The following is a 12,985-nucleotide window of genomic DNA, read 5'->3' as shown; positions in this document are numbered from 1 at the left end:
TACTCACTCAAGCACCAAAGAGAGCTTCTCATCTTGCAACTGTAGCTCAGGCTCCTGTTGGCCATGTTGTTTTCATGTTTTTGCAGAAAGTCTTTTCTTGTACAGTAAAACCTGATAAAGCAAGCTGTCTCTGTAGAGCTGCAGGTGTATTTTTTTACTCCTAAGAAAGTCTTTGAGGAGTTAAGCTTTAATAAGGTAGCTATGCAGCAAGCTACCATCAGCAGTTTACAATAACATGGTTTCACCTCTCTGTAGAGGTCGTCCACTTTACATTTTCTTCATTTCAGGTCTATATTTCAAAAAGAATAAACAATGAAATCGAGACACACTGGCTTGAATGTTCCCAACAAACACTGTCCTTGTACCACATCAGAACAAGTTTTGGCAAACATTTTCTGTATCTGTTCCTCGCTGAGCAAACATTGTCAACCCCGTCACGTTCTGTAAAGCAAAAACTGAATTGGGAAATGACCCAAGTTTTAGCAGTGTCCCCAACAACCATTAGAAGCATTTCAGAGGGCGTTATCACAGTCAGATGTGAGGCTCATTTTCTTGTTAATGTTGATAACTGAAGCGGATTGTGCAGCATATGCCCAGGGCTAAGAAGGATATACTGACTAAAGCTTTATCAGTGCTTTAGCAGCTGTTTTTGTGACTATTTGATTATAGCAAATGATGGCGTGAGTGTGTAAGGGGGTGATTGCGCCCTCACATGCTGTGTCTTTGTGAAAATTTAATTGCATTAATAGTAGTTACTTTGCCTCCTCTGTTTCATAGTTTTAATATTCATATGATGTTTCTAATATTTTGGCCAGGGCCATTTACATGCACATAGCACAAAATATTAATTACTTTCAATATAATTAAATCCTGTCCAAATCCCACTAATACCTCACTAAAACGGGCCTCGAAGCCCACTTTTCTATTTAATCGGTGTGAATGAGCAGAGAATTTAGAAATGAATTTGAAATTAACACCTAAAATCCCAATTTTCCATTAATTGTATTAACTGTGTATTAATTATGAAGATTTAAAGACCTGTCACAACATTGAGTCCAGTACAGATTCTTGAAAAGCAGTGGTAAGAACAGCATTCATCAGACTATGTTATGTTGCTGCAGGAAAAGTCGCAGTACATCCACCTTCCTATTGTCCCTGTCATATTAATGTCTCACTGAAATAGTGCGGAGAAGCTGTGTGGAATGGAAGTGAATTTACTTCCAATAACCAGATGTAGTGTTTTTTTTTGTTAAGCTGTTTGTATTCATACATGGACACCTGTGGTGCCCTGGGTTCATTTGCAATAGTGAGGGGGGGGAGATGATGAAAGTCATATCAATTCCAGGCCTCAGTGCTCTGAGCTGTCTGACCTACCTCAAGCCCAGAATGAGAATTTAATTCATGTTTCACTCTTTTATATGAACACTACCTCTCCCTCCTTTTGTATTGATATTCATACAAAACTCTCTTTCAGAGGTTATTGCTACTCTACAGTATGTGCACAGCTTATCAGCAAGGCAAATAATGACAACGATTGTGTTGGTAGTATTATGGAAGGACAGAGATTGGAAAGCTGTCAAAAGCATGTATTTACTTCCTCTAAAAAAGCAATTGGAGCATGTACTTTCAGCTAAAAGATTATGTAGTTTTGAATGTAATCATGTCGTCTCACTTTGAGTGTGGTTTGTAATAAGATTGGTAAAAAAGCAGCACTGAGAACGGTGTGCTCTCTGATCCATGTTTGCATTAGAGTCATACTGTCTTCCTGGAGGTTATATACTTGCAGAAACAGTTATTACATGATTGGGAGCTATTTTGTCGTTGAGTGCACCTTTGACTTTTAAATTGCCTGTGAAAGTTAAGAACCTGAGCTATTATAGTGTAGTATCCACCTCTTTGTTGTTAAACAAACCCTACTAGTCTTTTACGTGTGCTTGTTGAGATGCCAAATTCTATTTACTTTGCATTCTTGGAATTTCCACTATGTGTTAATAACCTGTGATAAACTGTCACTGCCACGGTGTGTCCATGAGTATGTGTGTTCAAACTGGTGTGGTGTCTCCATTTGTCTGCATGATGGATAAAGACTCATTATTTTTCATTGTTGCAAAACATCTTTATGTGGAGATATGCTTTTCGCTTTGTGAAGAAATGACTCAATAACAGATATATTTCCTTATTTCATATGCTGCCCTGTTTATTTCTATAACAATCTTTTGTAACCAATAAAATCTCACCAACTAAAAAGAAGTTGTTGATTTCACCTATTCCTAGTTTACTCATCATCCCCATCCAACTTTTAGGATTAATTTTTTCATCCTCTTGAGAAAACTCAATGTAGCTATGTAGCTAATCCAGTATAGTATGTAACAGACAGATGCTTTTTTTATGTAACAGCAACACTCACTACTAGGTTTTCTCTCAGGGCTCTTCATCTCAAGGTCAACCTTTCTTTCCAGATGTATCCTTTTGTCACATTTGACATTATTTTTCCTGCCATCTGAACAGGAGCAGCCTTCTACTGTGCCTTAGGTGTTGGCTTTTAGTTCATTCATAAACATTCCCTTTCATGTTGGTGTCATTCTGGGCTTGTGGAGATGCACTGGTGGCTTATCAGCTCAAATCAATGTTATAAGATGCTGATCATCTGTTGCTGGAGGGTTGCTGTGAGAGCTGTTCGGGTATGTGTCATCAGCCTGAGGTTACTGGTGGTTTAAAGCCTCTTCCTCTTGTAGACTCAATTTGTTTCAGTTACTCAGTCTGGATCAAGGCAGAATTTCATTACTATACGAATGAGCTTCTCATGCTATAGCCAACCTCTGCCAACAATGGCTCATTGGCCAAAACTATTACCGAAGCAGTTTAGTTGTGCTGCAGTGGAAAATATTACTGAAACTGCAGGGTTTTCCCTGGATTTTTTTGAGACAAAGGTGGCAAAGTTTGGAGAATGTGCATGGTGTGGCATACACAGTCACCTTTGGAGTGTTGTGCACTTAAGTGAAAAAAATCACGATTTAACAGATGAAAGTGTCCATAGGGATTCAGATTTTCTTCTGTGATAGAACAAAAAAAAAATGGAAAATAAAGGTTGTGACAGATGACGGTGTTGATTTTGTAGGCCTGGGACAATATGCTTATCTCCGGATTTGATTCTATCACGATACTTGGGTGTTGATTCTCAATTCAAAAATGATTCACCATTGAATGAATAGAAAAGGGGGCACTATTTTCAGTCTCTTGCTCCAGTATACTGTGTGCCAAACCATTCGCTGATGTCCTTATTCCACCGAAATACAATATGAAACAGAACTGTCAGAGAAGATAAATTGTCCGCAGCCTTTTTATTTTAAAAAGTTAACTGCATTAATGAATAAATTATTTCATTTGAACTCATCTTACAGTCTCCTGTCTGTATGAGAATAACAAACTGAGGGGGAGGCGGAGTGCTCCACTGCGTTGTTATTAATGTCATGTCTCCAGCAGCGGAGAGCAGCCTCTCTGCTGCGCTGTTAGCTCTGGGGAAAGCCATTGCTGTCCAACATGCTGAACGGGTGCAGGGTTTTTGAGGTGAAACATACTGAGCACAGAGTTATTTTCTTCACCTCCAAGTTGGTTTAAGTTGTTTAATGCTGCGATGTGTGTTGGTCAGTCGGTCTCGTTTGTTACTGCTGGAGTTTGCTGCTCCACTAACGTTAGTCTCTGAGGGATGGCATAGATATTCACAATATACTTCATGTTGTTCTCGCAAAGGTAATTATTTAGTCATTAAATCAAAACATGCTTGCAACCGCTGCCAGAAGTGGTACTAAATAAAGATCTGTTTGAGAGCCTGGTTAGTTGCTTAGGGATACCTCAGTATTGTTTGGGTTACTGTAGTGTACACTGCAGTTTCATGTCTTAAATGAAGATTATCTATGAGTCTATTATTGCCATTTCCAAAGGATGTAATGACAATAATAGGCTCATACATGAGTCTATTCCTGTTTGTGTTTGTGTAAATAAGCATGTATGTAGTATTTTTCTTGTTGCTGTAAACTATAATTATGCTTTGTGTGCACTGTATTGTGAGGCTAATGGGAATTCTTCAGTTGAAATTGATCTAATACTGTTTGATAATTGAGTGTCATTCTGCTGTTAGTATACCTGCATAGAACTCAGCCATTCACCTGCCTTGTGTACCTTTAGGTCCCCTGAAGAGTAAAATGCATAGGACACAACAAAGGGCTTTCAGTTCCTGTTCAATCAATTTTAATACATGTAATTTTCTTGGGCACAACAGAAAATGTTGAATGCGCCTGTGAGTATATGAGAAGCACTGTTGACTTGAGCTGGAGTATTGAGGTTGTACCCTTTAGCTTAATAAATCAACTCAAGTTAATGGGATATCTGTTTCAAAATGTCTGTACAGTATAAATCTCAAGTACACCAAAGTCTCAGGTATCCACCAATATGCACAGTAGATCCCAAATGTCCTATTTTCACTAGGATTTTGTAAATAAACGGCTTTCAGAAATCCTCTTTAGCCTGCCCCAGGTTGTTTGGCAAAATGTTTTCCCATTTTTTGCCATTTCTTTCCAAAAAACTCATTTTCATTAGATTAGGGGTAACCATACACTTATAGGTGATTGTTTTCTGCTTTTTACTTAATTTTACAGTCAAAAAAAGTCTAATTCCAACAAGGGCAGGTTGGAAGATGCCTCTGGTAATATTAAGTTGATGAATATGCAGCCTCTATATAAGTAAAAAAAAACACCTCTCTACTGCGGACCTGTTATGCTTTTCTTAACAAATGACACTGTGTCCTTTTTCACTGCTATCCGTTGCCTTTGCTTTATTCTGTAGAAAAATGAATGCCTTTTCAATGTGGCCTGTCCTGATCAGACCACAGGAAAGCATTGGTTGTCGCAGAGCTTTCATCTTTTGCCTGTCTGTATTCCCATGATGCTCTACATTCCAGCACCCATCCTTTACTGTACAAAATGACAGTGCAAACAGCTAAAGAATTGTTTTACTACACATTTGACATCACTAATGTCTTTTTGACCATCAGTCATTGTTGTTTCTGCTTATTCCCGTCTTTGCATACATATTTGTCGTTGGTTTTGAAATGAATCACGGTTTTCTCTTGACGTGCGCTCACACACCTTGCATGTACACTGCATGTGTTTAGCTTAATGTTGCTCCGTACTGCTTTTGTAGAGGTGAATATTCATGTGGGCTAATGTGCTGACTAAATAGGCCCCTAGAATACATTATGTACCCGTACAAATAACAGATGGCAGCATACATTATCTTCATTACTTTACTGTGGCCGGCAGATGGCTAGAGGAAACATATTGCATCTATCAGCATTAATATCACCAGTGTGAATCAGCATGGTCAGACTGGACCACCTCTACTACAGCTCGCCACTCACTTGCTGGCTTCTCCCATACAAACCACGCTCTGTGTATACAAAGTTTGATAAGGTTTGGGTACTTAATGAACCACAGCTTTGGAGAGACATATGACATGGTTTACAATAGCATGTACCTGCATACCCCTTACCTACTCCTAATTTGAAACTGCAAATCCTACCTAAGTTCCCATTTTAGTTTAAACAACGTGTGTTTTGTCGAACGTTTACGTTTAGATGTCGGAGATGCCAGCGTAGATGTCGGACGGCAGAGCAACTGTGGAAAGTTCAGTTCAGTTCAAAGACCTTTTAACTGAACTAAACAACATGATTAAAGATGCAAGGGCTTCTTATTTTTCCAACCTTATCTCCACCAGTAAATACAACCCCAAAGACCTGTTTGACACTATTAACAGCATCATCACTCTGGCACTTCTGGATGTGCCTGTCTGGTCAAATAAGGACTGCAAATTCCGTGCTCAAAAATGCACCTGAGTGTATTGGGCCATGCCTGGTTTCTATTATAAACAGCTCCCTGCAATCTGGTTGTGTCCCAGCTTACTTCAAACATGCAGTTGTTCGGCCCCTCCTGAAAAAACAAACCCAAACAGTCCCAATATATAACAGGCCTACATTCAAGCTGCCTTTTATTTCTAAAATTTTAGAGAAAGTTGTTGCCAAACAGCTCACTGCTGTCTTGACTGCACACAACATTTTTGATAAATTCCAATCAGGTTTCCATCAGAAGCATTCCACCGAAATTGCTCTTCTCAGAGTTTCCAACGACATAATGATGTCTTCTGATGTGGGTGCGTGCTCCGTTTTAGTGACACTTTTTGACACTGTGGATCACAGACTAATGATTGAAAGGCTCAGGCAATGTGTGGGTGTCTCAGGGAGTGCCCTGGACTGGTTCTCCTCCTAACTCGCAGATAGGAGTTTTTCTGTCTCTCTTGGTCCTTACACGTCCGAAACTGCTTCTCTTTCCTGTTGTGTGCCGCAAGGTTCCGTTTTGGGTCCTATTCTCTTTGCTTTATATATGCTCCCCCTAGGTCAGGTTATCAGCAAATTTAGTGATGTTTTCCTATCACTGTTACGCTGACGATATTCAGCCCTATGTATCTTTTAAGCCCGATAACCCTGTTAAACTGTCTGTGCTGCACAACTGTCTGACTGCCATTAAGGACTGGATGTCAAACAACTTCCTACAGCTTAATACTGACAAGACAGGTTCTCATTATTACTTCTGACAGTATAGCTCCCAAGGTAGCAAAGAGTATTGGGTCCCTTTCATCAGCTGTTCGGTCTAACGTAAGAAATCTTGGTGACATATTTGACCAGGCTATGCATTTTTATCAGCATATTAAATCATTGACCCATACATGTTTTTTCCTCTTACGAAATATCGCAAAACTCAAGTCCATCGTATCACAACCGGAACTCAAAATGATCATTCATGCTTTTCATATCATCCCATCTGGAGTATTGTAATTCCATCTTCACTTGTCTCAGCAAAGCATCTCTGAACCATCTACAACTGGTCCAAAATGCTGCTGCAAGGCTGTTAACCAGGTCCTATTTTAAGTTCTTTGCATTAGCTTCCCATTCGTTTTAGGATTCATTTTAAGGTTCTTGTTATTACATATAGAGCCCTGCATGTACAGGCACGTGAATAAATCATTGATTTTATCCATCCCTACATCGCCAGTAGGTCACTTCGGTCATCCAACTAGGACCTACTGGCTGTCCCCCACTCTTGGCTCAAAACTAAAGGTGATTGTGCCTTTGCAATTGTGACTCCAACACTATGGAACTCTCTTCTTGTACAAATACGGTCAGCAGTCTCTATAGAAGCTGTTAAAGAAGACCCATCTTTTTAAATCGGATTTCGTGTCATCTTTAGTTGTTTGTGATGTGTAATGATCATTTGTTCATGTGTTTCTTCTTGAGGTACCCTGCTGCCTGTGTTTTTGTTTTTTATATTAATTTTAACTTCTATTCTTGTGAAACACTTTGTGAATTTAATTTTTGTGAAAGGTTCTATACTAAATAAACTTATTATTATTATTTATTATTAAAAAGCTAGTTGGTTGACATTAAAACCCCTTTGAATCTTTTTAAGGGGTCACAAAATTAAGCAATGTCTACTTGTGACCCCTCATTGCAGGTTATGGCCTTGTGAGTTGAGTTGTGAGTGTAACACTAACCCAAAAAAAATAAGATTTTTTTTTATATATATTTTATGTAGGTCAGGAACCACTGCTTTAAAAGACAGAGCTAAGAGTTACTACAAAATTAATACTGCTACCCCATTTATATATATATATATATATATATATATATATATATATATATATATATATATATATATATATGTGCAATGAAATTTTCTGACATTTAACAGTTATTACTTTACTCTACCCCACTTTAAAGTGATGTTTTTATTTTACATATTTATATATGTCTGCTACATCTGGCCCCTTTATGCGTGCAGAGAAGTAACTGCTATTGTAGGTAATCGCACTAGCTCCCCCGTCAACTTGTATGAAGTAAACAACTATTCTAGATGTTAGCGTTAGCTGCCTTGTCAGTCTGTATTACTTTCATAAAGGACACATGTAGATGTTAGTCTCAGTATGTATGTTGCTGCTGTGTGGGTGACTGTTGGGGGTGTTTTTGTCTGCATGTAGTTGTGTGTTTGTGTTTCAGTTCCTGTCAGTCCATCTTTCCAAGGAACTGCCACGTCTCAGTCTCCTCTTTTCTTTCTCACCTCTCCCTCACCTGTGTGTGTGTGTGTGTGTGTCATACGTAAGTGTTTATCTGTACTGTGTTTCTAAGTGCCACATGGATGCTATTCTAGGCATTAAGGTCCGTTACCCTGCCAGCTTATATTACTGTCAACCTTATATCCTACTGTGTGTGTTAGTTGTGGTGTATGTTTAGGTATTGTGTGTGTGTGTGCGCAAGTGCTTGTGTGCACATGCACGTGTTTCCATACTCACAGAATAGTGTCCATGTTCTCCCAGTCCAAAATTAATTTTGCATGCTTTTGTGAAACCTTTCTTACTCCTTGCCTTCCCATTTTCCTTCTCCCTCTTCTGTCCCTCAGTCTAGTCTGTTTTCTTCTAGGTTTTGTCTTTACAGTCTGTACTTCACTAACTCGAACACTTCTCTTAGTATTCCTTTGGCCACCTCTTTTTGTTCTTGGCCTCTTAATCTACATCGTCTAGATGCACACCAGACTTGACTGATTATTAGTATTTCCTCTATCATGACTCCATCACTCCCTCCTCTCCTCTTCTCCTCTTTAATCTGTTTAACTCCACTTTTACTAGGCAGCCTGACAGGTGATTGCAATCACTTAAAAAACTGGCTTAATTAGCAAAGCTGTTTTTCCTCCCTCTCAACACATTTGCACATGTGAGCATGTAAACACACTTGTGTACAGTACATAACTACATCACACAGCACACCGCATTGTACTTCTGAGTGGCAAATCGTTCACTCAACTTCCACTTCTGAACGTAACAGCAAACCTATTACAAAACTGATTGTGTCAGTGAGGGTTCTTTTCTTTCTGCTCCATGGTTCAAGAGTCCATTAACAGTTAAAGCCACGGCACTATATTGGCTTTGGACTCAAATGTGTGCACAGGCTTACTGGCCTAAAGTACATTTTTTTGCACACCGCCCTCCAGTGTTTAATTGTCTGTAAATGGTCCAAAATGTAATGTGTTTGGTAGTGCTACCTTGCAGGCATTTTCCGTCTTGATGCATTAGCATCTGTCCAAAATGCCTCATAGTCAACTTTTTCCAGATTGAATTGTTTTTAAGGTTACACTTGCTGAGCTTGTAGCATATGTTCTTTTATGATTACAGCGGCTATTGTTTGTCTCTAACTAGTTTATGGTTCAATTTTAATCCTGTTTGAATGTAGCTGCATAATTTATAACCTCTTTGCCAGATGTTAAGTATAAATAAACACAACTTATTTAAGTCTGTAACACAAATGTGAAAAATATTGTAGATGGTTCTTTATATTTTCCATAAACACTTTACATACAGCAAATCCTCAAGTCTCACCCATCCTGATCTGTGAGGCTTCACTCTCTGTGTTAACGTGAACTTAAACAACAAAGGTCAGAAAGACATCAGAGACAGAGAGAAAATATTTAATGAAGGCATAATGATGTTACAGAGGCAGCATGCTTAATAATTTAGATGGAGTCATTCTTAATAGATCCTCACAACCTCTATCATTAATTCTGCCAGATAAACTGCTGCTTGAAATTATAAACCTTAAGCTGCTAAGAAAGCTCTTTGTTTATTACAGTTATTCTTCCACTTAATCTTGGTGTAATACTGAAGTATTATTTTCCTGTAATTTATGTTTTTGTCATCCAAATTATTTATTTGAGGTATTTCTTCTGTGAGCTTTAGTTTGTTTGGCACTAAATATAAAGAAACAATGAAAATACTGTTAATAATAATCCCCTTTCAACATGGACTTTTTCATCTTATTTTTTACAATTGCGAGTCGCAAGGGATATAACTGGGATTTTTTGAGACTTAATTGATTTGATAACCAAACACAGTAAATACAAGTAAACCAAAGTGAGACATGTTAAAACGATTGTTCCCAGTGAACAAAACCGGTAAGACTGTTGATCTAGTATGCATTGCAGTCCGAAGAGACCACTAAACAGCATTTTCCAGCAGGGTTATTTATCAACGAATGCCTTTGTCCTCCTTCTCTGCCCGCTTTCTCTGTCCCTGCCCGCATCCATCGATTCAACTTTTATGTGCAGTTTGGTAAAGTTTAACTTTTGATGTTCTGTTTCAGAGTTGAGCTCCGAGAACCTGCGCACCTGCTTTCAGATCGTTAACGCCTACATATATTTGTCTGCAACAGAGTTCCTGCAGGTGAGATGTACACACAGATACAAACGTACTATATGTCAAGTGATAAACGTGTATATAAAGAATCAAAAACACAAAATATATAACCTCCACACATATGAATTTGTTTATTTACAGAACTATGCAGAATCATTGTGTCGATCCTTCTGTGATCTGCTGAAAGACATCACAAATGAGGGACAGGTTCAAGTGCTCAAGGTACTGTCACTCTTAACACAAACATATTACTTATTACTTCTGATTATTTCTCTGGGTTTGTTTTTTTCATCTTCCCTTCTTAAGTTCCACCACAGTCTGTGTTTGTTTTTGCCTTTGTGGCCTAATAAAGAGCAGGTGCACTGGAAATAGCATAAAATGCTGATCACACTGACACAAACATAGATAAACAGAGAGAGAGAGAGATGGCTGCAAACAACGATGAACGGGCCCTCACGCCTCCATGCACGTCCGGCCACGACGCAATCGAAGGTTTTCTGTCACAGGCATGTAGATGTCTTCAGACCCGGGCTGTTTTCAGACAATGCAAGAAGGAGATAAACATCACTTCCTTTGTCCACTGTTTTGCCTGCTGTTGGGGCTGCTTTGCTGAAATTTCGTACGGAGCGCTATTCAGCCAGTTTGCATCACTGATGGAATATTGTCATGTAGACGTTTTCAGGCCGGGACTCTTATCAAACATGTAAAGTTTGGTGCAGACTGGAGCATGTACAATAAAGTTCTAGCAACTTCCTTTATCACGGTGAAGCATCAAAACTCAACGGTGCGAGGATGAGAATTTTCTGCAGGGTGAGACATGTCTGTCTTGCTCACACCTGTGGCATCAAAATTATGCAAGTTTTGGGCCAATTCACTTGAATTTCAATTATTAAACAAAACTCTTGATGAGTTTGTGTGTAAAACAAATTAATTTCCTAATTTTATCAAGTTTATTTTTAGAAAAGTAAAGACTTTTAACCCACATGACCTGGTCAAAGTTTTATTGAAATGTGTACTGTCAAGTGTGTAGAGACAATAAGTGTGTATAAGAGTGTGAGCGAACCGCTAGGTGCTCGGGCCCTAATAAAGGAAAAACTGCAGTACAGAGCTACAAATTTTAGTTTTGATTTTATTTTTCTGCAGCACTTTATCACTAAACTGTCACTCTCACTCAATGAGCTCCATTCAACCCCCACACCCATCCCCCCCCCTCCTATTCTCTCTCTCTCCCCCTCAGTTGGAGAGGAGAATGTCACTCTTCTTGTGAAATATCCTCATAAATCCCATGACTTTGGCCAAATCCTACATTGAAAATCAAATTTTTTTTGGTAGGAAATTTCGTCGCGAATCCATTGATACAGGTTTCAAAGTGGTCAGACTCATACTTTAGACATCAGAACCATTTGTTTGACACAAAGTCCATGCCTAGAGATTGCCTCCCCATTGGTTTACATTGTAAGGTGTGATGTGGCACTACAACTTTCAGGGCTTACAATATCTAAACTGTTTGAGTTATTACAAAGTTTTTAATAACTTTTGTTTAGCACAGTGTAATAAGACATGTATTAAAGTTTGAAGCCGATACCATTAACACCCTAGGAAGAGAGACAAAATAATGGACAAAGGAAGTGATGTTTATCTCCTTCTTGACCTGTCTGAAAACAGCCCGGGTCTGAAAACATCTACATGCCCGTCACAGAAGCCCTTTGATTGCACCGCGGCCCGACGTGCGCAGAGGCGTGAGGGCCCGTTCAACGCTGCTTGCAGCTTTAATATTATATATTATAATGCAAAAGGAGCCTCGATATTCTCACAGCAAATTAATTATTTGAGATGTGTAACAGAGGCTTCCTCAAACAGCCGATTCCTTATCACTGTCTGGCCAGCTACCTTTATATCTGATCATCAAAATAAAGGATTTGGGAGAGAGTCATACAAGGCTGCTTACTCAACAGTGTAATTAACCAAATGGTAAGCGTGCCTTGCTAAGTCAGCATTAAACTCTTTAAACTCATGTATGTAAATGAGTTTTATCACAATTTTGAATTTTGAGTTGAGTTTGAGTTTGGTCCATACAATGTCAGCAAATAGTGAAAAATGGCCGTTATAATTTTCCAGAGTCAAAAGTGATGTTTTCTGATTGTTTTATTTTGTCTGATCAATAGTCCAGAAAACAAAGATTTTCAGTTCACTGTCATGTTTGACAAAAAAAAGTATTTTATTATCACATGATAAGAAGCTGAAACCAGCAAATTTTTTGCATTTTTGCTTTAAAATGACTAAAACGATAAATGTATTATCAAATTAGTTGCAGATTAATTTTCTGTCGATCGACTCATCAGCTAGTCGACTAATAGTTGCAGCTCTAGGCGATATGATAGTGGTGACATGATGGGATTAAATAGGCAAGGCCATCCGTTCTAAAGGATGATTTCTCGTCTTGGGTTGCACTCAGATTTGCAGAATGTGTGTGCACATCAGTATGTGCACATACGTATGTCTGTATGTGTCATCTTATTGTGATATTTGATGTATGTGATAGTTGTGCTGCTTGAGAAGCTTAATATATGCAGAATGCCCATGAAACGTTAAAGCTTTAGCTTAGTAAAGCTCTGTGGCATTACTGCGCATCTGGCTCCTTCTAATCCTTTGTTCTGAGGAAAAGAAAAACCAGCAGACAACAAACCTGTCAACC

At 38.7% G+C, this 12,985-nt stretch overlaps 1 protein-coding gene across 1 annotated transcript in view; it reads left to right on the top strand.

Annotated features, from left to right (window-relative positions):
* Nucleotides 1-12,985, top strand: part of ipo11 (importin 11) — a 127,239-nt gene that overhangs the window by 77,798 nt on the left and 36,456 nt on the right. The window contains exons 23-24 of the mRNA XM_042421235.1: nt 10,238-10,317; nt 10,432-10,512. Coding sequence (XP_042277169.1) covers nt 10,238-10,317; nt 10,432-10,512 — 161 coding nt within the window. The remainder of the gene's footprint in view (nt 1-10,237; nt 10,318-10,431; nt 10,513-12,985) is intronic.

Source organism: Thunnus maccoyii, chromosome 9 (assembly GCF_910596095.1).
Source record: "Thunnus maccoyii chromosome 9, fThuMac1.1, whole genome shotgun sequence".
Classification (NCBI taxonomy): Eukaryota; Metazoa; Chordata; class Actinopteri; order Scombriformes; family Scombridae; genus Thunnus; species Thunnus maccoyii.
The sequence above is the reverse complement of the archived record's forward strand: the minus strand, read 5'-3'. Positions and strand labels throughout refer to the sequence as shown.